Raw genomic sequence first — 23,277 nt, forward strand, 5'->3', positions numbered from 1 at the left:
TATTCTTCAAATATAATTGCAATTGTCATTTCACTTTTCATCTTACAAGTATTCAACATTAATAATTTTTATCAAATAAAACTGTTGTTTTCCTAACAAAAAATCATACTAATCCATTTTCTGATAAATTATTATATTCCTATTTACTGTACTAAATTGTATATATTTACTATACTAAACTAATCACTATACTAAAAAGAAATTAAAATATAAATTAATAATCTTTATTATTCTTACTGTTTGTTTTATTATTAATTTATATAAATATCTTGAATAATTTTTTGTTCCGAATCTTCCGTCATCATGTTATTTCCGACTATGTTATAAACTTTTTAGGTTTTCTGAATTTGGTTTGATTTCAAGTCAGGTTGAGAGTCGTAAAACAAACATATACGACTAATTGCGTTGGACGCGGTATAACTTTCGCTAGAGGAAATGCACAGTTCCCCTCATTCCGAGTAAATACCTTCAAATTAAAATAATTATTGTTCCCAGGTGTTTATTCTTAAAATTATCATGCTTGGAAAACCATACAAACTTCTAACAACCACTAACATTAAAATCCAGGATGTGTTGATTATGATTGTTCTTGCTTTTCTCCTCTTTCATTATTCTATTACTAGAAATTTGAGGCATCGATATTTATATTGAAATATATCGTGCGCATAGAACTTCATCTGTATGTCGCACTCGTTTTTCTATAAAATGAATTGACGTGATCATGTGATATAAATAAGAAGAACACGTTTTATTTATATATTTTTTATTCAGTTAAATTTCCAGACAAATTTAAAAATTATTCCCTTATAATTCGATATTAACTTCAAGAGCGTACCTTATATTGACTTCAATCGTTCGACTGAATGGTAATATAGTACGATTCGTTATTCATTCTTTACATTTCCATAATGTATCCAATATTTTAATCGAACAAAGTTAATTATTGTATTATCATAGTAATGGAATATGACTGAAGGAAACGAAATTTTACGGTAATGTTTAAAGGTGATTAAAGTTGTAGAAGCAAAAAAGTTGTATATGATCAAAGTGAACTGAATTTATCGGAGTTTGGTTAGGATACAAGATAGAATGAAGTTTTCCTAATTCCAGAGTTTATCAAATCGTTGAAATTTTCACTCGTGTTTAAATGCGATATGCATGCATATTTTTCGATACTTTAAACGTGAATTGAATTTTCGAATTTGTTTGATTACAGGTTAGTATGACTTCCACGTTCGGAGCAGCGACCACCAGCAATCCAAGGCCATTTAAATGTACAGACTGCAAAATAGCATTCAGAATACATGGTCACTTGGCGAAGCATTTGCGTAGCAAAATGCACATTATGAAATTAGAATGTTTAGGAAAATTGCCCTTCGGAACATACGCTGAGATGGAAAGATCTGGTGTCAATTTGAATGATATTGATACTACCGACTGTGATAATAGTCTTTCTAGTCTTCAGGTAAGTTCAGATACGTAAAAAATTCTCCAAAATTTCATATTTATATGTAATATTTTATTTAATGCGGTAAAAAGATTTGTAAAAATTCGCATTTCGCTAAAAAAAAAAAAAAAAAACTCTTATAGTATAATTATGAAATTATCCTTATTGTACATATAAAAAATGTTAGGAAAATGTGGAATGCGTTAGAGTATATAGACTAAATAAACGATAAAGGACTTTAATTTCATTTCATCTAAACATGCAATAATTTGAAATAATTATCTACATTAATATTATAAAGAGAGAGGGTTTCTTTGTGTGCATTCGAGGTATCTCTGAAACTGTTCAACCGATTTATACAATTCTTTAACCGTTGAAAAGTACATTTTCACCGGATGGACACAGGCTACATTTTATATGCGTATTCCTCGGGGAACCGAGTAGCGAGCATAAATGCGACACTGCGCAAATTCCTGCGAGTTGCATCATGCGCACTTGTTGTCCAATTCACAGTCGTCACCACAACTACGATCCCATATTCTATATAATGATGAATACGCTAACATTCTTCTTTTATGTAAAGTCATCAATAACCTCGTTCACAGTCCTTCGTTAGTTCAGCTTATTAATTTCGATGCTTGTTCACGTTCCTTATGCAATACTCTGATCTTCCGCGTCCATTTCTTCACGAGTAATCTTAGATTTGGCGAATCCGTCACCAGAATATGCAACTATGTAAATATATGAATATGTATTTCTACCGATCGAGTCGACCTCTATTCTGTTCCTTTCTATAAACTCAGACGATCAGCGTTACAGTCATTAACTTTTAATCAGTTATTGTACTTTCGTTTCTTTTTTTATAACGTAAGGTTAGTGTCCGTAAATTACTAAATGAATAAATATGCTGGATTAAACTTGATTTGCACCGCACCGTTATTCGATTTCGTTCTATGACAAATGCCATTGAATCTGGAATCGTACAGTTGCTTGGTGGATTAACGAGATGACGATGCGATACTATGAAATCGCTTTGCGTTGCACCGAAGATGCCATTGAGATCGAATTATATCGATTGCTCGACCGTGCGCTCACTTCTCCAGTGGCCGCGAATATTTAAAAATAGGAGTTGCTTTCTAACAGATTTCGTTACGGAATCAGAATTGGCCCTTAGCTTCGTCTCGTAAATAAAACACGTAAAAGATATTCACAATTATTCCGAAACACCTCTGCCTCAAGCCAAATAAATATTTTTGGACTTTTTGTAATATTAATGTAGGTATGCGGGTATAGATTTAGAGCAAGAAAGCTTTTGCTCACGAGCAATTATATGTCGGTTTGCCCAGATTTGAAAGTTCCTAGAATTAATACAATTAATTTTAATAAAACTAAAAGTATAGCTTATGTAAAGGCACTGTAATATCAAAAAATAAATAAAAAGAATATCAATTGCCCGCGTTCTACCTGAACAAAGTCGCGAGCAACAATTAGTTAGTTATCTCTAAAATTGACACTACTCTGTTTCAACAGATGCTGGCTCAAAGACTTTGTGAAAAAGATCCTACAAAAATAGGTCAATGGGAGTCTGAAACAATTCCAAGTCAAGTGATCAGCGGTGGCGAGACTTCGTCCGACGAGGGTGAGCCTATTCTACAGCATGCGTGAAAGTGACAACCGCGAATATGTATCGATCGTATTATGTGCCAATTGCAAACGAAAATCCAAAGTCCGGTGTCCACCTTGGGAATTCTTAGTTTAATCGACAGAAGCACGAGGACAGCGCGGAAGAAAGGCAGAATTAACCTACGTTTTCCATAGAGGATACAAAGCCGGACGAAGATATACAATCATACAAGTGCCAAGTTTGCACAGTGTTTACTATGAACGAATTATAAGATCGAGTTACATTGCTTTGTTGAACATAATATCAAATCAGATTCTAGTACAAATACCCAAGGGGATAGGGGCTTGAACATGCACAAGTGTAGAGAGAAAGAGAATACTCAGATATGAATTACAGACAAACTCGTAGTCAAGACAGATCACAATCGTAATAGACAAACAATCGAAGACACGTATGTAGTGCCAAAATAATGCAGCGAACTATAGACAATCTGCGGTGAAATTTCAAAGAATTTGTTGCCGTAACAGATAAAATATAGCTGTAATAACAAAATACCATCACCTTTCGAAGGAAATTTTTCAAAAGAGATTTTCATTAACCAAGTTAATGGTGTTTGTTATTGTGATGAAACATTGCAGTAATCTTCTTCCAAGATGCCAAAATAAGCGATTTAATTACATTAAAAATAAATTCTACAATATGGTAATGTACAATAAAAAATTATCGAAAAGAAATTGCTATTATAATGAAACTGATTTATCTAATGTGTATTTATTTAATGCGTCGAAGTATACAGAGTACAAACAGAATGGTACTATAGTACAAAGATAAAAGAGGGAATTATATGGGAAAGGATAAATAGAAACCTGCTATGAAATTTCTAATCCGAGACTTCGTTTTCAAGAAAATTTATTTTGGGAATTCATCGAACATAGATTGGGGTTAGTTATTATCCTATTTCGTTACTAATTACTTTAAATGACACAATTTTTTCGACTATTTAGATTTCAATCAAAGACTTCGGATCACTGACGATACACAATGATGTAGTTTGGTAATATAATTTGAATTTTTGTACAAATCCAGGGTTTTCTTTTTTTTTTTCTTTTTTTACCAATATTGCCAGATATTTAAGCTCGTGATTTTTGCACATGCACATACATATACACGTATATGAAACAGAAACTGTAGAAGGATTAATTATTCGTGTATTCAAGCAATTTCTAAAATCAATTATGTCTCTTTTGTTTCTTCGTAACATATTCCTTATTCTTTCAGTTTCAGTTATACTACTGTCTCACTCTGTATAATAGACGCATACCTTGCAATAGAAAGCAGTTAAATGCACGTTAAAAATTAATTGACTTCAGAAATTGAAAGCAAAAATATTGAATACTTGACAATACAATTTTGTTATTTTTGATGCTCTAATAAACAAAATTTGCTGTATAGCCAATCACATCATCAAAAGAGTGACTTTTTTATGTTTTAAAGATTTTTATCGATACTACTTCCTAAAATAACAATATGTGTATTTTTAATTGTCTGTCCAACTATCAATAAGAAAATCCTTTCTAATTGAATATTATATACTTTCCTCATTAGAGTTTGCTTTTTGTATTATTTGTCGTAATAAGTAAAAATATTAAAATAAATAATATCTACTGGTCAGTGGATAAGAAATTTTCTGTACATTTGTATGAAATATGTGTGTAAAACTATACAATTTTTCTTTATAGATTTAAATTAAAATGTAGTATTTTCATTTTAAACAGATAGCATTAATCATTTTATTTTGCTTCAGTCTTTTAAAAATAATTTTTTAAGCGTACACAAATAACCAAGTCATCTGTATTTAACATAGTTATACGTGTATGTACATAATATAACAGTAAATATATTGTACAGATTTATAATCCAATGTGTCATACAAAATGTACTGAAAAGTTATTGAAGGTATAATGGTTTATCTAAATGCCATTCCCAAAAATGAAAGAAACATTAAATTGATTTGATTCCTTTTCTCTTTCAGAAATAAAAATTATGTAACTAAACATTATAAAAAAATTTGGGCTGCATTACTATCATACTATGATATTACTATATTTTTTATTGGTATTTGCTGGCATATTAATAGTTACAAACTTCTACATGTAATATTTCATGTCAGAAAACTAAATTTAGATAAAGTATTGTATATATATAATTTAAATTTATATTAAAATAAGTGCACTTATTATAAAGCGGATAAAAAATTCCCAATGGGTAACAAGTACAAGTAAAATAATAATGTGCCAAATATTTATATAGAAACTTATAATATTATAATTTCAATATATCGTTTAATTCTATGATTAGAAAAATCTTTTCTCAGATGGCATAACAGATAAACCATTAAAATTCTGTTTTAAAATTTTGATACATACATGAAGATACAATCACAGTGTAAAGCGGATATTCTAACTCATTGATAATAAGAAATGCAAGCCTATGTTTAGTGAGCATTGTTTATATTCTTATAATGGTTCACATAACAGCTTTTTCATTGTCACTCATATTTTTAAAAAAACTGAAGAACATATTTGGTATTACTTACAATATTTATATAACAACATGAATATTATATATTATGATTACATCTAAAATCGAATCAGAATAATACAATGCAGATGAAAGGAGAATTAACTTTAAAACGTAATTTTGATTAAACATTTCTTATTCAAAACGTTTATTTAAGTTTTTTTACGAACATATTTTAATCTCTATGAACTTTTCTTCTGAAATAGTTCTAAATTTAGGGTAAAGCTATTTTCATTATTTGTTACGAAGTTTATAGAATGAAAAATAGTTGAGCCGAATTATTTAAACCATAATATTTACAATTTTGAAATTTGCTAAATGTGTATCTCATAGTATGAGATCTCTTAACACTGTTTCCTTTTATTCATTCAAACACTGATATAAATTCATTATTTTATGAAGCCTTGTTTGTTTATTTGTCTTCTTTCTTTGAGCTTTATATTCACTTATCAATTGAATAATTTAGTATATTATTTTAGCATATTTTTATATAACTGTGTTAGATACGTATAAAACAAATGACATGCATCTATATAGAAACAAAAATTTATTCATTTTTATTTACATATTATATTTATTCTTTCAGTTTATGTTCTAAGATTACTTATGTACGTACGAAATATTTCTGATTTGTTTTATATGTACAAAACTCCTGCTTTCATTTTGCTTTTTAATCCTAACGTATCCTAAAAACATGACATATTTCTAAACAATAATATGATACAATTCTGATTGTACACTACAACCTCAGACAACATCAATTTATAGTTTTTTTCTTCGTATATTTTTTACAGAATTCTTAATGTGACATAATTTACAATATAATATATATTTCACTCTTTATTATGTGTTTAATGAGTGTTTGAAAGTAAATGTTAACTATAATAAGAAACTCAAATAAATAGAATATCATCATATATAGTGCTCATTTTGTATACTTGTATGGATCACATAACACCACTAATAATAAGAGCCCAGACTGAAAAACTCCTATTTATTTTAAAGTAGAAAATTATAATTTACATCATTCGTAAAAATAGTAGTAATTTATTACTAAAAAGTTATCCTTCTTAATTATTATATCTTAAAACCAAAACATAAGTTAGAAATTCTGGTTTAAATCTCTATAAAGTTTCCTTCGACTGGTGATGGTGAGTAAACCTGTAAAAGTATAGTTCTTATCTAGTAAAAGATATAATATTTATATACAGTAGTATTGTATCAGCATGAGGTGCAATGGACTGGTATGTGATTCTGTATGTAAAGTGCAACTGTTGCGTTCAACATTGAAGAGTATTCTAATATTAAAAATTAATATTATATCTAATTATTGATAGATGAATCATATATATATATACATATACATATATTTATATGATAGTAGTATGATCAATTATGAGAATTATTGTTGATATAAGAGATGTGTTTGTATATATTTATGTATAATATAATGAAATCCTATTATAGTCTTCACTGTATGTAATTGTAAGAAATTTATAATTGGGAACAGAATCGGTTATTCGGATTACCAGCAAATTATAATTTTAACGATCTTCATTTATAGATGTCTTTTATCCTTCTATTATTTCTGAGATTTATAAATATTCTGTACCTTTAAAACAGAGTTAGGTAAAACATTTTAACTTTTCTCATAAATACATATTTATCATCATAATTATGTTCCAAGCTTTTATTTGAAATCATTTTTTATTACGATTAATTATTTGTAACAAAAATATATTTATTGATTTTATTCAATTTTCATAGTTGCAGACATATATTTCTATTAAAATTCTTGTTAAATATTCATATAATGCTAAGCGAATAATATACATGTATCAGTATAAACAAAAATTAAATGTTTTCAGCTTATGTTAACATCGTAAGAACTGAAGTTTAAAATGATAAATTGAATAGTACAATAAAACACTTAAAATAAAAAATAAAAGATTAATTTGAACTTTAAAGGAAATTATACACAGACTTATACACTTAAGTAAAGATATTTGAATTGTCAATTCAATAAATTTAAATATAAAGACTACATATGTGAATGTTGAAATTGTAACAATTATTGATATGATAATGATTTGTGTAATTTCTAACTCTGTTTAATAGCTAGTAAAATTAATATACATATTTTAATAAGTTTGATTGAATTTAATGAAATGTTGCAGGCTAGATCATCATTATTGAACTCTGGGTAACCGATTTTCTGATTTTGCATAAGATATTTAAAAAGTAACATACCTTCCACGAGCGATAGCTATTCTATCTTATAACTATTAACATAATATGCAGAGCCCAGTTTTTATTAACATGTCACTCAAGCACGACTTGTCTTTCCTACTGCATAATCAGATATCGATTATCACAATTTGTACCTATGTGTGCTTGAGACAATAGGAGACGAATGACCGCACAATCATGTACATTGAGGTCCATTTGAAATGTCGCCAAACAATATCAATGTAGCATAGATCAATATAGCATTTGGTGTATATCCATTCTAATGAAAACCGACTAAATCATGTATGAATTTCTAAAGCGTGCATGTATGTATGTCCACAATGCCAAGCCAACGATGTTTATATTTTGGAAGAAATAATATGATAAACAAAAAATAACTTTTGCATTGAAAATAATATTTGATAAAAAAATATTAGAAGGAAGATTTCATCGAGAAAACATATTTTGGAATGCAGCTGAAGCCAAATTTCATACAATGTAATATTTATCTCTAAACTATCTCACATGTGATTACTAAGATAGTTCTTTCAAAATATTATTGTCAATATATTTTCGAAATAATTGTTTTTTGTAAAAATATCGAGTATTTTAAACAAGAAAAAGTCCTTTACATATCAAATCCATTAATTTAGACCTAGGGAATCATAAATATCTATACTTTTTATCATTTATATGCTGCACGAAATATGCTAAACAAAAAAATTTGATGTAAGATAAGTATTCTATTCGGAAAGAACATTATAAATATGTTCAACAACATATTTTTTCTAATGTTATTTGAAAATATTTTTAGATAATTTATATATATATTTATGTAAATCTATTTTTTGTTAATATGCAAACAAAAAATTTTTATGAATTTTATATGTGAGAGAAATTCAAGTTTGCTAACGTGTTTAATTAAATACTTATTACGTGAAAAAATTGATGTAAATGTTACTTTAAAACAATGTAGGATATGGAGTATAGCATACAACAAACAAAGAATTTTAAAGTACTTAGTACATGCAATATTCTTTAACATGCACAAGGCATTTATCACTTATAATAACTAGTATATCGTTAAAGTTATTATATCAGAATATTACAACAGAAATTAACTAATTTGTTTCAACATGCACGCAAGCTATTATATTATTGTCTTAAAACTATGTTTCCCGCAAAATAATATATATTCCCGGTGAAAGGATCAGAGTAATATATTGCTTTATATTAATGCAATTACTTATCATAAATTCCGAAGGGAATGTAATTTCAAGAAAACGTTTTGGAGAAAGTTCTTAATATCTTCTAATAATGAAAAAGTTCTAAAAATCTTCCAATTTTTGTATCATTAACAAGCAAGTAACGTTACTGTTACATAAGAAGCTTACTATAAATGCTAAAACTTTTATAATAATTGTAGTTTCCCTTTCTTTAAAAATAATAGTTGTAAAATTTACTAATCTATATACTAAAGAATAAATTGATTCTGCGTAATATTCTGCTTAATAACACTTTTTAGTTTAGTAAAACCCTGGAAAGAAGTGCTATAAGTGATAACATGCTTTGACCTGTATACTGTTACTATATGTATAACTCTTGTAAGAAGTTGGCTTGGCTCCTTCCAAACTCAGTATTAAAACATGATGATATTGAAAAAAGAACAAGCAGGATCGAACCTACAATTTGTGGATTATTTTTGACCAAATTGTGTTTTACAAGGAAATTCTTCCAAAATTTATTATCTATCACTTTATTTAAAGAATTTCTGACACAATCTATGTCTTTTTACAAATGATTGAAATTTTATAATGGGTGTTGACAGTTGCAAACACTTGCAAACAGTTGGCAAACTAATATTTTATAAACATTTTTTTCCATTACATAATCTAGCTAAATTGTACTCATATGAAAACATTCATCGTACACTCTTGTAATTAGTTCCTACAATTATAATATACTTAAAGTGTAAAAAATTTGTTAGTGAAATGAAATTTTAATCAAAGTTGATCAAGCTTCTGTTGATGAATATCATAATGCAATGGGACTGCATTAAGACTTCATAAGATATACATATATGTATAAACATATAACATCAGCTTTTATGAAATGTAAGAATGCCAACATTTTGCTAGTGTCGCTGTCAGTTTTCTTCCTGATTCTGTGACTCTGTTGACCTACTGATAAAAAAATGTAATTTATTTATTGTAAATAAAAACATATATTGCATAAAATGTTTTATATTACATATTCTGCATGGATACACAATTAACACAATTTTGGTAAATGGAATGCAAAAATTAAAGGTCATTTAAAGTTTATCAAAAATTTTTTAATTTTTTAAGGTAGCATCACAAATATAAAAGTACAGTTTTATGGATGATGCGGGATGGGAATAAATATTTAGTTTGCAATAACTGTGTGTGTGTATTATTTTATTAAAAGCTTTTTATCCTTTACATAAAGATTAATATTTCAATGATTTACATTTATATGTAATTTAGTTTACTTTGCATTTACATTGTTGCGGCCACGTATGTTGAGAAAAAAGGATTTTGAAACGAATTCGGGTGCCCATAATAATAACAAAATGTAATATAAAATCAACAGACTTGCATTTAAACTATGTAGATGTTTTAAATTACCGATAAATAGAACAACAAACTGAACTTTACAAGAATAAAATTAATATTAATATTACCAAAGAAAGCTTTGACAAACAATATGTCCGGACTCTTTGAATGCTTGTATTAATCTACCTATCAGTTTTGTCGTGTATCTCTTCCGATTACAAAATAATAAATTATAATTTCTGTCATAACCAATAAAATATCACAAATTACTAGTGACAAATACAAATTAATCTCATTGAAGGTTATCGTGGAGCAAGACGAGCATATCATAGCTTACTAATGTCTTCTCACGTAACAACAGAAATAAATATCTGTTGAGGAAATATTAGGTTGGTATGATCACTAGTTCCTACATACTAAGTTGGTACGACTTCTAACGACGCTACTTTGTGTTAGGCGTCGGCCACGTGTTAATTATCACATGTCTGTACATGGTGGTGAAATACAGAACGTAAAAACTAAATCTGAGTGAATCAATAAATACCAAACTCCAAAATCTATTTAATAACAGATTATGGGCCCAGGGCAGTAAACTGCGACAGTGAAGGTATTTATTTGTTGAGTTTTTTGTTTTTTTTTTTTTTTATTTTATTTTATTTTGGTTATTTTACAATTTGTCCTTGCGGACATTTGGTAAAGTGTTATATCTTGTTGGTGAAGAAAAAAAAAATATAAATAAAAAATAATATAGCATGTGGGCGGCTACCCCCAGCGGGGTACGGGCTTCGTTTTTTTTTTTTTTCTAAGTTATATCTTTTATGAGGTCTATTGGGTGTTTCCTTTTTAGTCTTCTTGCGATGTTTGTTGTGTTGCACGTTTCAGCTGCCAGCTGGTTCGGGTGCGTTTCTATTCTTGTTCTGTATCTTGTTGCGAATCTGGTAATCTCCTCCTTGACCGTTGGTATTCCGAGGTCTTTCCTTATGTCCTCGTTTCTAACGTACCACGGTGCGTTTACCATTGTTCTAAGGATTTTGGCTTGGATTGTTTCTATTTTGTTTATATGGCTCATTGCTGCTGTTCCCCATAGTGGAATTCCGTATGTCCAGATTGGCTTTATGATTATTTTGTATATTTTCAGTTTGTTTTCTGTGCTTAGTTTGGATTTTCGGCTTGTTAGCCAGTGCATTTGTCTCCTTGCTATCTGTATCTTGTCTATTATTGATTTGATGTGCTGTTTCCATGTGAAGTGTGTATCTATGTGAAGTCCAAGGTATTTGACTTGCCTTGTTTGTGTTATTTGCGTGCCGTTCAGGAAGATGTTTGGTGTTATCTGTTTTCTCAATGTGAATGTAATGTGGTTGCATTTGTTAGGATTAGCTTTGATTTGTTTGTCCTGTAGCCACTTTTCTATTTTTGTGATGTGCTCTTGTAGTATTGTGGCTGCTGTTACAGGGTTAGTGTGCATGACTAGCACGGCTGTGTCGTCCGCGAATGTCAGTATTTTGCTATTGGTAGTTGTTGGAATGTTGGCCGTGTATAATGTGTATAGTATGGGTCCTAGGACGCTTCCTTGTTGAACACCTGCTTTGATGTCTTTTGCTTCGGAGTGTGCGTCCTTGATTTTTACTGTGAAGGTTCTGTTGCTTATGTATGATTTTATTATTTGGTATATTTTTTCCGGGAATTGTTTCTTGATTGTTTGTATTAGGCTTTCGTGGTTTATTTTGTCGAAAGCTTTCTCTATGTCCATGAATAGGACTGTACAATATTGTTTGTTTTCTATTGTGTGTATTATTTCGTTGACAAGCCTGTGCATTTGTTCTATGGTGGAGTGTTTATTTCTGAATCCAAATTGATGGTCTGGTATTAGTTTTTCCTTCTCTATTATTGGTTTTAGTCGGGCGTATATTACTTTTTCTAGTATTTTGGAGAGCACGGGGAGTAGTGATATTGGTCTGTAGGATGTTGCTTCATGTGGGTCTTTGTAATGCAGATAATATTGTATTCTTAGTATTGCATTGAATATTATTGTAATTAGCCGTATCGCTTTTGGAGGGAGGTTTTTCAATATTTTGCCATTGATTAGATCGATTCCTGGTGCTTTGTTATTTTTTGTTTTTTCTATTATGTTTCTTATTTCTTGTGCTGTTGTTTTGGGTATGGTGTATTGCTTGTCGATTGCAGTGCTAGTGGCTATCGCGTCGTCGTCCGTATGGCTGTTGTGGTTGCTGTTATTGATGTTGTGTGGTGTAAATGTGTTGCATAGGTGGATGGAAAATTCTTCGGCTTGCTCTTCGTTGCTTCTTGCCCATGTGTTGTCTGCTTTTCTGATTGCTGGGGCTGGTTTTATCGCCTTCCTTATTTTTTTTGTGGCTTTCCATAGTGAGTAGTTGTAGTTCTCGTGTGCAGATAGTGACTCTATGAACTTTGTGAATTCGTTGTTGTTGTGCTCTTTTATTTCGTTTTTTATTTCCTTTGCGAGTTTGTTTAGGTGTTTTTTGTTTTCTTTTGTTCTATGTTTTTGCCATTTTGCTTTCGCTTTTCTTTTATCTCTAATTTTTTCGAGGATGTCTGATGGGATTTGTTTTGTTTGTCTAGTGGTAGTTGCTGGTTTTGTGGTTGCCCGTGCTGCCTCTTGTATAGTTTTTGTAAGTGTTGTTACAGCTTGTTCGATGTGTTGGGGCGTTTTCAGTGGGATGTTGCAGTTGATTTTGCTTTCAATTATTTCTTTGAAGGTTTGCCAATTAGTGGATTTGTTGCATAGCGTCTCTGAGTTGTTGTAGAGTATTGGCTTGTTTCTGTATGTTATTATTATGGGTGTATGGTCGGAGCTAAGCTCGAGGCTGGATGCTATATTTATTTTATTTCCGTTTAATCCCTTTGTGACTGCAAAGTCGAGTAGGTCAGGGATTTTGCTCAGGTCTGTCGGCCAGTATGTCGGTCTTCCTGTGGATAATATATTGAGATTGTTTTTCCTGATGTGTTTTTCCAGGGTTCTGCCTCGAGGTGTAGTGATTCTTGATCCCTATGTTATGTGCTTTGAGTTGTAGTCTCCTGCTGCGATAAACTTTTCGCCTAGTTGTTGGAAGTATTCTTCCCACATTTGTGCTGTAATTTTGTGTCGCGGTGGTGCATATACTGCTGACAGCTGTAGACGGTTGCTGCTAGTTTGTACGGTAACGGTAGTTGCTTGTATGTGTTCTTTACTAACTTGGCTGTGCAGGTGGTGTTTAATGTCGTTTCTTATTATCACTGCGGTCCCTCCGTGTGCTTTTCCTGAGGGGTGCTTGGTATCGTATATGGTATAGTGCGGTATTTTTGTGTAGCTTTTTATTGTGAAATGTGTTTCTGATACGAGTAGTATGTCTATGTTGTTGTGGTATAGGAATGCTTTGGTTTCAATGGCCCTTTGTTGTAGGCCGTTAGAGTTCCAGGCAGCTATTTTTAGTATGTCCGTTTTTACTTTTTGCTTAGCATGGTTGTTATCAGTTGTATCATAGCTGTGATTTGTAATGATTGCTGTTTGAATGCTTCGTTTAGTTCGCTTATCGTTCTTGTTAACATGTTGGTGCTTTTGATGGATTGTTTTAATAGTTCTTTTATTTCTGTAGCGTCGTTGGTGTTATTGTTGTGGTTTTGGTTGGCTATGGGTGTTACTTCCTTGGTTGCTTGCGCGTAGCTTCGACTGCCAGTGGTGTTGATATTGTTGTGGTTGTTGTTCATTACGTACTGTACTTTTATTGGTGTCTCAGCTTCTGTCCTGTCTTGTTGTGTGTGGTGGTAGTTATATGTCCTGCTTCTAAGCGGCGGAAACAATTTACGTTGGAGTATTTTTCTGGCTGGGCAGCCTTTGTAGCTGGCTGGGTGGTTTCCGTTGCAGTTGTAGCACTTTATCTCGTTTATTTTTCCCGTATATGGGCAGTAAGTTGTCAGGTGCTTTTCTGCGCATTTGACGCACACCGGGTTTCTGTTACAGTAATTTTTTGTGTGCCCATATTGTTGGCACCGCATGCATTGAGGTATGCCTTTTTTTTGTCTGGGTGGTTCAACTGTGATTATTGTGTTTAAGATTTGTTTAATGTCAAAGATTTCCTTGTTGTTTTTGTTCGGTTCTAGTTCTATTAGGAACAGGGGTAGTGGTTGTTTGGTATCAAATCTTGTTATGTTGTTTATTGCCCTTACCTGGTGTCCGATTTTGGCTAGTTCGTCGCATATGTTGCTTGTGTTTGTTCTTGGGTGTAGCCCTCTGATAACTGCTTTATAGCTTTTGTCAGTTTTGAGCTGGTAGGTGTGGTACCCGGCGTTTTTTTCTTTTAGCACTTTTACCACTTTTCTGTAGGTTTCTGGGGCGTTGGTTTGCACTTTTACCTGGTCCAGTTTTAATTGTTTTATTGAGTAGTTTTCTTTGCCTGCCGTATTGTTTAGCAGTTCGAGGAGGGGGTCTATTACTTGCGCATCGATGTATATTGGTGGTGGTTTGGGGTTGTGTGTTATTGGTTTTACAGTTGTTTCAGTTGTTTCTGGTTCCTTCTCTTGTGGTAGTATGCTGAAGGGGTTTTGTAGTGGTATTTCTTGGAGCCACTGCTTACTTTCTGTTTCTGCAGCCCTCCTAGTATTTGCGTTTGTTGTAATTTTTCTTCTTTTGCTGGGAGTTACGACCTTCCAGCTTCCGTCTTGTTGTGCCATTTCGTTGTTGTTGGCGTTTGTATCGTCGCTCATTCGAGTGATTTCCATTTCGATTTCTGTAGATTCTTGGATTTCCGTATTTTTGTGTACGGCATATGTTTCTCCGTTGCTTGATATCCTGAGCGGTGGCACTCGTTGCATTTTTGTTTTCCCTGTTTTTCGCACTTTCGGGGACACTTTCTCTCCACGTCCTGTTTCGAGGGAGAGACCTCTCCGGGCACACGGCACGTCTGCACTCTTCGGCAGTCAAAAGGGAACTCTAGAGCTCGGAAGTGTATTGTAAACAAAAGAGAAAAATAAAAGTTTCTTTTCTCCTTAAATTCATTATTATTTTACGTGACATTTTTGGCGATCTACTGCCAGGATCCATTCGCTTCAGTAAAAACGAAATTACGATTTCGGCGTACGCGCATCATTGAAGATTGAAGGATCAGCGGACCACTGCGATTCTTTGCTACTGCGAAGCCCTGCAGCAACTTTCAACGTTCCACTACGGTGAAACTAGACGAGAGGACTACGGTCAGCGCAGAGCAAGCCTACAAATAAGATTCGGAATCTAGAACCAACCAGAGAGGAAACATCCCAGAGACTCCTCAACAGCCATAGCTACTACGGTAAGCTGGAAATCTGGATTCATTTGTACATTACCGTACGAGAAAATCAAGTTTCTCAAGCGTTTCGAGCGTTTCGAGCTCAAATAAATAGTTCAGACTCAGTAAACTTAATTAGAATCATGTCTACATCGCGAAAAGACAAAACCGAGACCGTTTCCGCAACCGGAGTTATGGATAATTCGATTCGTAGCATATTCGACGCGATACAAAAGCAAAATGAGAACTTTATTCAACAAATCGAACTTCTTACGCTACGAATGGAAGAGGCGCAACGAATAACCGATAGTGAAAACAAAAAACTTGCAGCGGAGATAGAACTGTTGGGAAAACATATCTTTCAAATAAATTCAGGACGTGACGCTACTACCGAATTAGACTCCTATGTTACGATAGATGAAGTTAATACCAGCAGTATTCAGATAAAGCGACCACCTGTAAAACCTAACAAAACGGACGATATGGACAGTGAAGAAGAAGCAATAAGTTGTGACAACCCCATGTACAGTGCAAAAACCTGCTTAGACTTTATCCCCATACTCAACGGACAAGATGATATAGGAGTAGAAGGGTTTATTAAACGGGTAAGGGAAGCTCGAGCCGAATGTAGAGAAAAACGCACATTACTACGACTAATTCTAACGCAAAGAATCATCGGAGAAGCGGAACGTAGTATCCGCCACTCTGAAATCGAGAACTACGAGGACCTATTTGAAAGCCTCAGAAAATTTGTATCCGTAAGTATTACTTCCAATGGAGCTCGTGATAAGTTTGAACGTACGCGACAAACCGAATCGGTACACAATTATGTGAAGAGATTCCGACACAACCTCAACGAACTGATATACGCGCTTCAACATGAAATTCGCGATCCAGTACGCCGAGCAGTCGCCATAGATCTTGAAACTGAACGAGCAACCAAAGTTTTCGTGCTGAATTTAAAACCCGAAATAGAGATACGCACATCAGCTACAAGGCCAAAGAATCTTCAAGAAGCGCAAGATGCAGCTTTCGAGGCGGAGTTAGTCATAGGGGAGATCGAACGCAACAAAAGATTAGGAAGAACAATGTATCAACCAATTGAGAGAGCTAAAACCCGATTCTAAGGAACACCTAAACCAATGCCAAGAAACTTCCAGCAAGCTGAGCGAACGCCACTTACCCAAAGAACTCAACTGAAGTGCTTCAAATGCAGCCAAATCGGACATGTCTCCAATCAGTGTAAAAATTTTCAAACACCCAGCCAACACCCGAGACCACCAGCAGTCCACAATCTCGAGACACACAACACAGAAACGGAAACTTACGACAAAACAACGGAAGACCAAGGAAAATTCCAAGAGTCAACACCACGACAGGCAAGCTTCTCACAATACGGTTTAACACAAGGACTGGACATGAGACACACCTCATCGACACAGGAGCAGGAATCAACCTATTGAAAAGGGACAAGGTAGACTGTCAAACCTTCAAGACCGACGAACCTCGAATGTTCTCCATGGGACAAGACAGATATACCACTAACGAATTTATTATATCTAAATTGTTTGGCAAGGAACATAAATTTTATATAGTACCGGATGACTTTCCCTTAATAGAAGATGGAATAATAGGTCTACCTTGTTTAGAGAAGTATCAATATGAAATCTCCAACGATAGATTAAAACTTGACAATAATATTCTGTACTTTCAGAAACCGGAAACGATACAACCAGGCGAAAAAAGAGTTCGAACCATCTACCTCGAAGGCAAACCAACGCGAGTATGCTTCTTCAATTCTGGTGAGACAAACCATGAAATTTCTAACGACATTGATAACGGTAAAGAATTAGATCAAATTGCTAGATTTAAAACCGTAGTGAGAACAAATCATATTGAACGCGAACTCCGCGAACCCATAGAGAAAATATTAATACATTACGTCGACGTATTCAATTTAGAAACAGACCTTTTACCATGTACTAATCTGACAAAACATACAATCACATTAAAACAAGACAAAATCATAAACACCAAATCATACAGACCACCAGAGTGCCACAAACGAGAAATCGAAGAACAAATAACAGACATGCTAAATAAAAACATTATAGAAGAATCAGACTCTCCTTTCAATTCACCAGTATGGGTTGTTCCCAAGAAGTTAGACGCATCAGGAAAACAGAAATGGAGAATAGTTATTGACTTTAGAAAACTAAACGAACTGACTGACCAAGACGCCTACCCATTACCCGACATAGAAGACATATTAAGCCAACTAGGTGACGCGAAGTTTTTCTCAGCACTCGATCTATCATCCGGTTTTCATCAAATCCCTATGGACGAAGACTCAAAGAAATACACCGCTTTCTCAACACCACAAGGACATTTCCAATTTAACAGAATGCCTTTTGGACTCAAAAACGCACCAGCCACATTCCAAAGAATGATGGATACAGCGTTACGCGGATTAATTAATAAACATTGCTTTGCATATTTAGACGACATTATTATATTTGGAAGCACTATTCAAAAACATAATGAGAACTTAGCCATAGTATTACAAAGACTAAGAGAATTAGGACTAAAAATCCAACCAGATAAATGTGAATTTTTAAAACCAGAACTCGAATATTTAGGACACATAGTAACGTCAGAAGGAGTAAAACCTAATCCGAAGAAAATAGAAGCAGTCGAGAACTTTAAAATTCCTAGAAACCTTACCGAAGTCAAATCATTCTTAGGACTCGTGGGATACTACCGGAAATTTATACGTAACTTCTCTAAAATAGCCAAACCCCTGACGGACCTAAACAAAAAAGACACCAACTTCCATTGGACGGACAAACAACAGAACAGTTTCGATACACTCAAACGAAAACTTTGTCAAGCACCTGTTCTGTCATACCCAGATTTCTCTAAAACATTCGTATTAACGACAGACGCTAGTAACGAAGGACTAGGAGCCGTACTATCACAAGACGGACACCCGTGCTGCTACATCTCTCGAACACTAAACCCTCCAGAGAAAAATTATACGACTACAGAAAAAGAATTATTAGCTATCATATGGGCATTGAAACGACTACGACAATACTTGTTAGGAAGAAAATTTGTTATTAGAACAGACCATCAAGCCTTGAAATGGTTGAATAATTGCAAAGACCCGTCGTCTAGATTAATGCGATGGAGACTAAAACTAGAGGAGTACGAATACACGATCGAATACGTTAAAGGCAAAGAAAACCCAGTCGCAGATAGCTTGTCTAGAATTCACGCGATTCAAAAAGTAGAAACCGCTGAAGGAACAGTAGTCTTAGATTTCTTACAATATTTTACGAAATGGGAAAAGAAATCAGAAATCCCAAAACGATTAGAAATAAAATCTAACGATCAATCTTTCTATCAATTAACTGAAACAAAATTAGGAGAGTTCGACGAGGCAATGTGGTTACGGAAAATCGACAACATATTACGAAATAACAAGAAAGTAGGTATAGGAGACAAGACGTTTGCAGAATTAGAAAAGAACCAGATCAAACTTATGCTTATATATTTCAATGATACCCGATACCCCGTCACTTTCGCGTGGGACCCGATCCAAGAATTAACCGAGGAAGAGATAGAGAAAATAATTCAGGAAAATCATAACGGTACGATAGGACATTTAGGGATCCAAAAGACATACCAAAGAATAAAAGAACGATATAAAATTCCATATTTATTAAATAAAGTCGAAGAGTTTATAAAGAGATGCGAAGCTTGTCAAAAGGAGAAATTAACGCGGATTAGACCACAAGAAGTACCAATAATATTTGACACACCATTACAACCTAACGACAAAATTGCTATGGACATCATAGAACCTATGACCAAAACTAAGAAAGGAAATTAATTTATACTCTCAATACATGACGAACCGACAAAATACTTGGTCCTAGTACCACTAAAAACACAACGGACAGAATCCATAATAAATGCACTCTTAGAACACTACATTTACATATTTTCTACACCCAAAACAATTCTAACAGACCAGGGACAAAACTTCATTAACGAACTCATGTTAAAATTCGAAGAGGCATTTAAGATTAAACATATTAAAACTACTAGCTTCCACCCTCGGTCAAATGGATATCTAGAAAGAACACATGCCGTAGTAAAAGATCCATACAAGTCTGCATGATAATAATGACAAAGAATGGGATGAGATATTAAACTTCATATGTTTGGGTTACAACACAGCCGTACACGAAGGTACCGGATTTTCACCTTTTAAACTAACATTCGGTAGAGACGCAAATCTACCATCAGCAGTCGCGAAAACATCGAATTTAACTTACAATGATATGTTTTCACTCTGGCAAAAACAATTAAATAAATATTTAGATATCGCGAGAAAAACATTAATAAACAGCAAGAAACGATACCTTCGAGACCAGAAAAGAAAGAGAGTTCGATCTCAAACGGTATTTAAAGAAGGAGATTTTGTATTAATCCATAATGATCACAAAAGAGACAAATTAGACACTGAATGGTTAGGACCATACCGAATCCACTCTGTCAAAACCCCTTATTATGAAATCCTAATTGATAATATTATAAAGAAAATACACGGTAATCGTTTAAAACCTTACTTCCCAGGTCGACACTCCTCTTTGCCGGAATAATATCCGCGCAAATAAATATTACACCACTAGAAGGAAACTCTGTATTCATAGAAAACATAAAAAAGGGATATTTGTATAGCAACACTGCCAATACTATTGTAGGATTAAACACCAACGACATACACGAGCAAATAAGCACGATAGAATTACATAAATCGACAATAAACTCACGCGCAATCAGCAGAGAATAGAAGAGTTAGACGGATTACAAAATCGTATCAATATCCTGAAACAACTAGCAAAACACTTGAAAACGTTAATACACACCCGAAGCAAACGAGGTTTACTCAACATCATAGGTTCCGTATCGAAAAGTCTATTCGGAACTCTCGACGATGACGATCTTACACACATAAACTAAAACATGGACAAATTATTCGATGGCAACAATAAAATCAAGACTGTAATAGCTAATCAGACAGCACTTATTAGGAAAATTGCAAACTCGGAAAACCTAAACCACCTAGAGAAATCACATAACGATGTATTAAAACAACAACAGCAGGCAAATATCGATAGATTTATGCTTAAAATAATTATGAGACTCGACACCGCGATGCAAACTTTACACTTTCAGTTAGACGAGATACTTAACGCCATAATATTAGGCAAACAGGAAATAATTAGCCCACAAATACTCGATCCCGATGAATTTATATGTCGGAGATGAAAGGACACCGGGCCCCCCCGTTGGAATTATTTGGAAAAGCCTCAATACTGTAGCATTTACGAAATAACCCAGACACAGTCATTCGAAACTTGAGACAATGAGTTTAGGCTCGAGGCGACAACCGGTCGCCGAGCGTAGCCACGGTCACGGAATGAACGTTCCACCTAACAGAGACATAAAGTTACATAGCTTTCCTTTAAAGAATTGGCAGTACAGACACTTGACAATAAGACATTCCAACGGCCCCGCAGCTCGCCACACACAGACCCCATTCTTTGGGCAAGATGATCGCCAGATGCCGATGCATCGTTTACAGTTTATGTTCAGATAGCCTGAGGAACCGTTACAAATCTTAGGACTTAGTTAACTAAAGTCCTTCAGATTGACAAACAGTCTTTATTCTATCAGCCTGTAAATCTGTCACCTATTGTGGGAAGATATGGGAAACCTGATTTGGTCACGTACGGCGCTGCCTGCTAGGAACTCTCTCTCAAGGGCGGCTAGCATCCTTTTCTAACCGCCAACATAGAAATTGACCAATTAACAGCAACGTCTATTTCCCTCACCCTCCGAGTGGAGGCTTTCTTTGACGAATCCGATGATCTCGTGCCCTTAGGCACACCCCATCATAGTTTTCCTCTGCAGCGTCGTCGTGACGGAAAGTCATTCCTTTTCTGGCAATCTCATTAGCTAAACGCCTAGTGTGCTAGTACTATCGGAATAATCTCCATCTTAACAAAGAGTCAATCAAACGATCCTTGTATCACGAGTAGTAAGTCGAGTCCGACTTAGACTTTGAAGCAAAGTATATTCGTTATCCCGTGGACCGTGGATTCGCTATAGCGAACCTAGGGCCATTGTCATTAGCGTCCAGTTACCGCGTCCGCTTGTCAATCTCGTATCAGCCATATTTGTGTAATAAACATCTGTGCGACAACCATGAACAACACTGGTGAAGATTCATTAAACGCCCTTAACGCCAACCCGACATATAGAAAACTATGCCAAAGCGTTAGGCAGCCAGACGTACAACACCGAGATCTCTGCCAAAACCGAACATTTTCAGTTTATGCTCGACATCAGTGATCTTAAAATCTTCACAATAGGTGACAAAATATTCTTTAAACTCATAGTACCTTTAGTCTCTAACACGGAATGGATTATATTACAGGTATATCCTATCCCGAGTAAGAGAAATGGAGTATTTTTGGCTCCAGTAGACGAACATCAGATATATTTAACTTCGGGACTTTCATTTATGAACACTGATATCGAATATCTCGACAAATTCTGTAAAAAACGAACCGGAACCACTATATGCAAACAAACAATACCAATCCATGATAGAAACTCGAGTACCAATTGTCACAGCGAAATAATAAACTTCAAACCTCATAACGAACATTGCCAAATAACTGTGTTTAAGATTGAAAACATTAGCTTTATACCGCTCAGAACTAGCAACAGCTACATTGCGATACCGACAAACCCGATAGAAATAGACATAATTAGCCAAACGAAACACACTTTGCAAAAACTTGACAAGCCCTCCATCATAAGAGCTAAAATTTCCTGCGATATATTGTACAAAGATGAACATGCGTATAGACAAAAAACGATGTCAAATACGAAATCAGAACTAAAATCCTAGCGCTCAAAACAAACGATAGCTTCACTCATCTGTTAGACAAACTCGAGCGAGCACTAAAGGTAATAGATTATTTACTAGGCTATAAGACCACGATCGATAAAATAGGCGACGAGATAAAAACTCTTAATTTCGAACACAGAATCAAAAGTATACAGTATTGGGGGCTAACCACGCTTCAGATATTAGGGTACATAGCATTAAGCATGCTAGGTATATACGGATTAAACAAGATAGGAGTATTCAAATGCATCAAAAAATGTATACCGAATAGGTTATGTATTAATTTATTTTGCTGCCGAAATGAAACCGTAATCAACAGGCACAATGCTACATCCCCACCAAGCGCCCCGGTCGCAACATCCAACATCTATATCCCGACCAAGTCACACCACCTCGAAGAAGAAGAGGAATCAGCTGTGATTTTCAAGCCACGCCGAGTCCGATTCCACAAAAGTCTTCTGAGGAAAACTTGAGGGACAAGTTCAATCTAAGAAGGGGGGAATGTCACAGACGAAATCCGACTAAACAAAGCGATGAGATAGCGAAATTCCAAG

At 34.0% G+C, this 23,277-nt stretch overlaps 1 protein-coding gene across 2 annotated transcripts in view; it reads left to right on the plus strand.

Moving 5' to 3' along the window:
- The window catches only part of LOC132911150 (uncharacterized), a 72,015-nt gene extending 61,898 nt beyond the window's left edge, over nucleotides 1-10,117 (plus strand). The window contains exons 7-8 of one of the 2 annotated variants that reach the window (XM_060967549.1): nucleotides 1,217-1,465; nucleotides 2,978-10,117. In XM_060967549.1, the coding sequence (XP_060823532.1) occupies nucleotides 1,217-1,465; nucleotides 2,978-3,112 (384 nt within the window). In that variant the 3' untranslated portion in view covers nucleotides 3,113-10,117. Of the gene's footprint in view, nucleotides 1-1,216; nucleotides 1,466-2,977 lie in introns of those variants that run through there. The other variant, XM_060967550.1, reaches the window with a different exon arrangement.
- Nucleotides 10,118-23,277: the final 13,160 nt, after the last annotated feature.

The sequence above is a fragment of the Bombus pascuorum genome, chromosome 10, assembly GCF_905332965.1.
Source record: "Bombus pascuorum chromosome 10, iyBomPasc1.1, whole genome shotgun sequence".
NCBI classification, from domain to species: Eukaryota; Metazoa; Arthropoda; class Insecta; order Hymenoptera; family Apidae; genus Bombus; species Bombus pascuorum.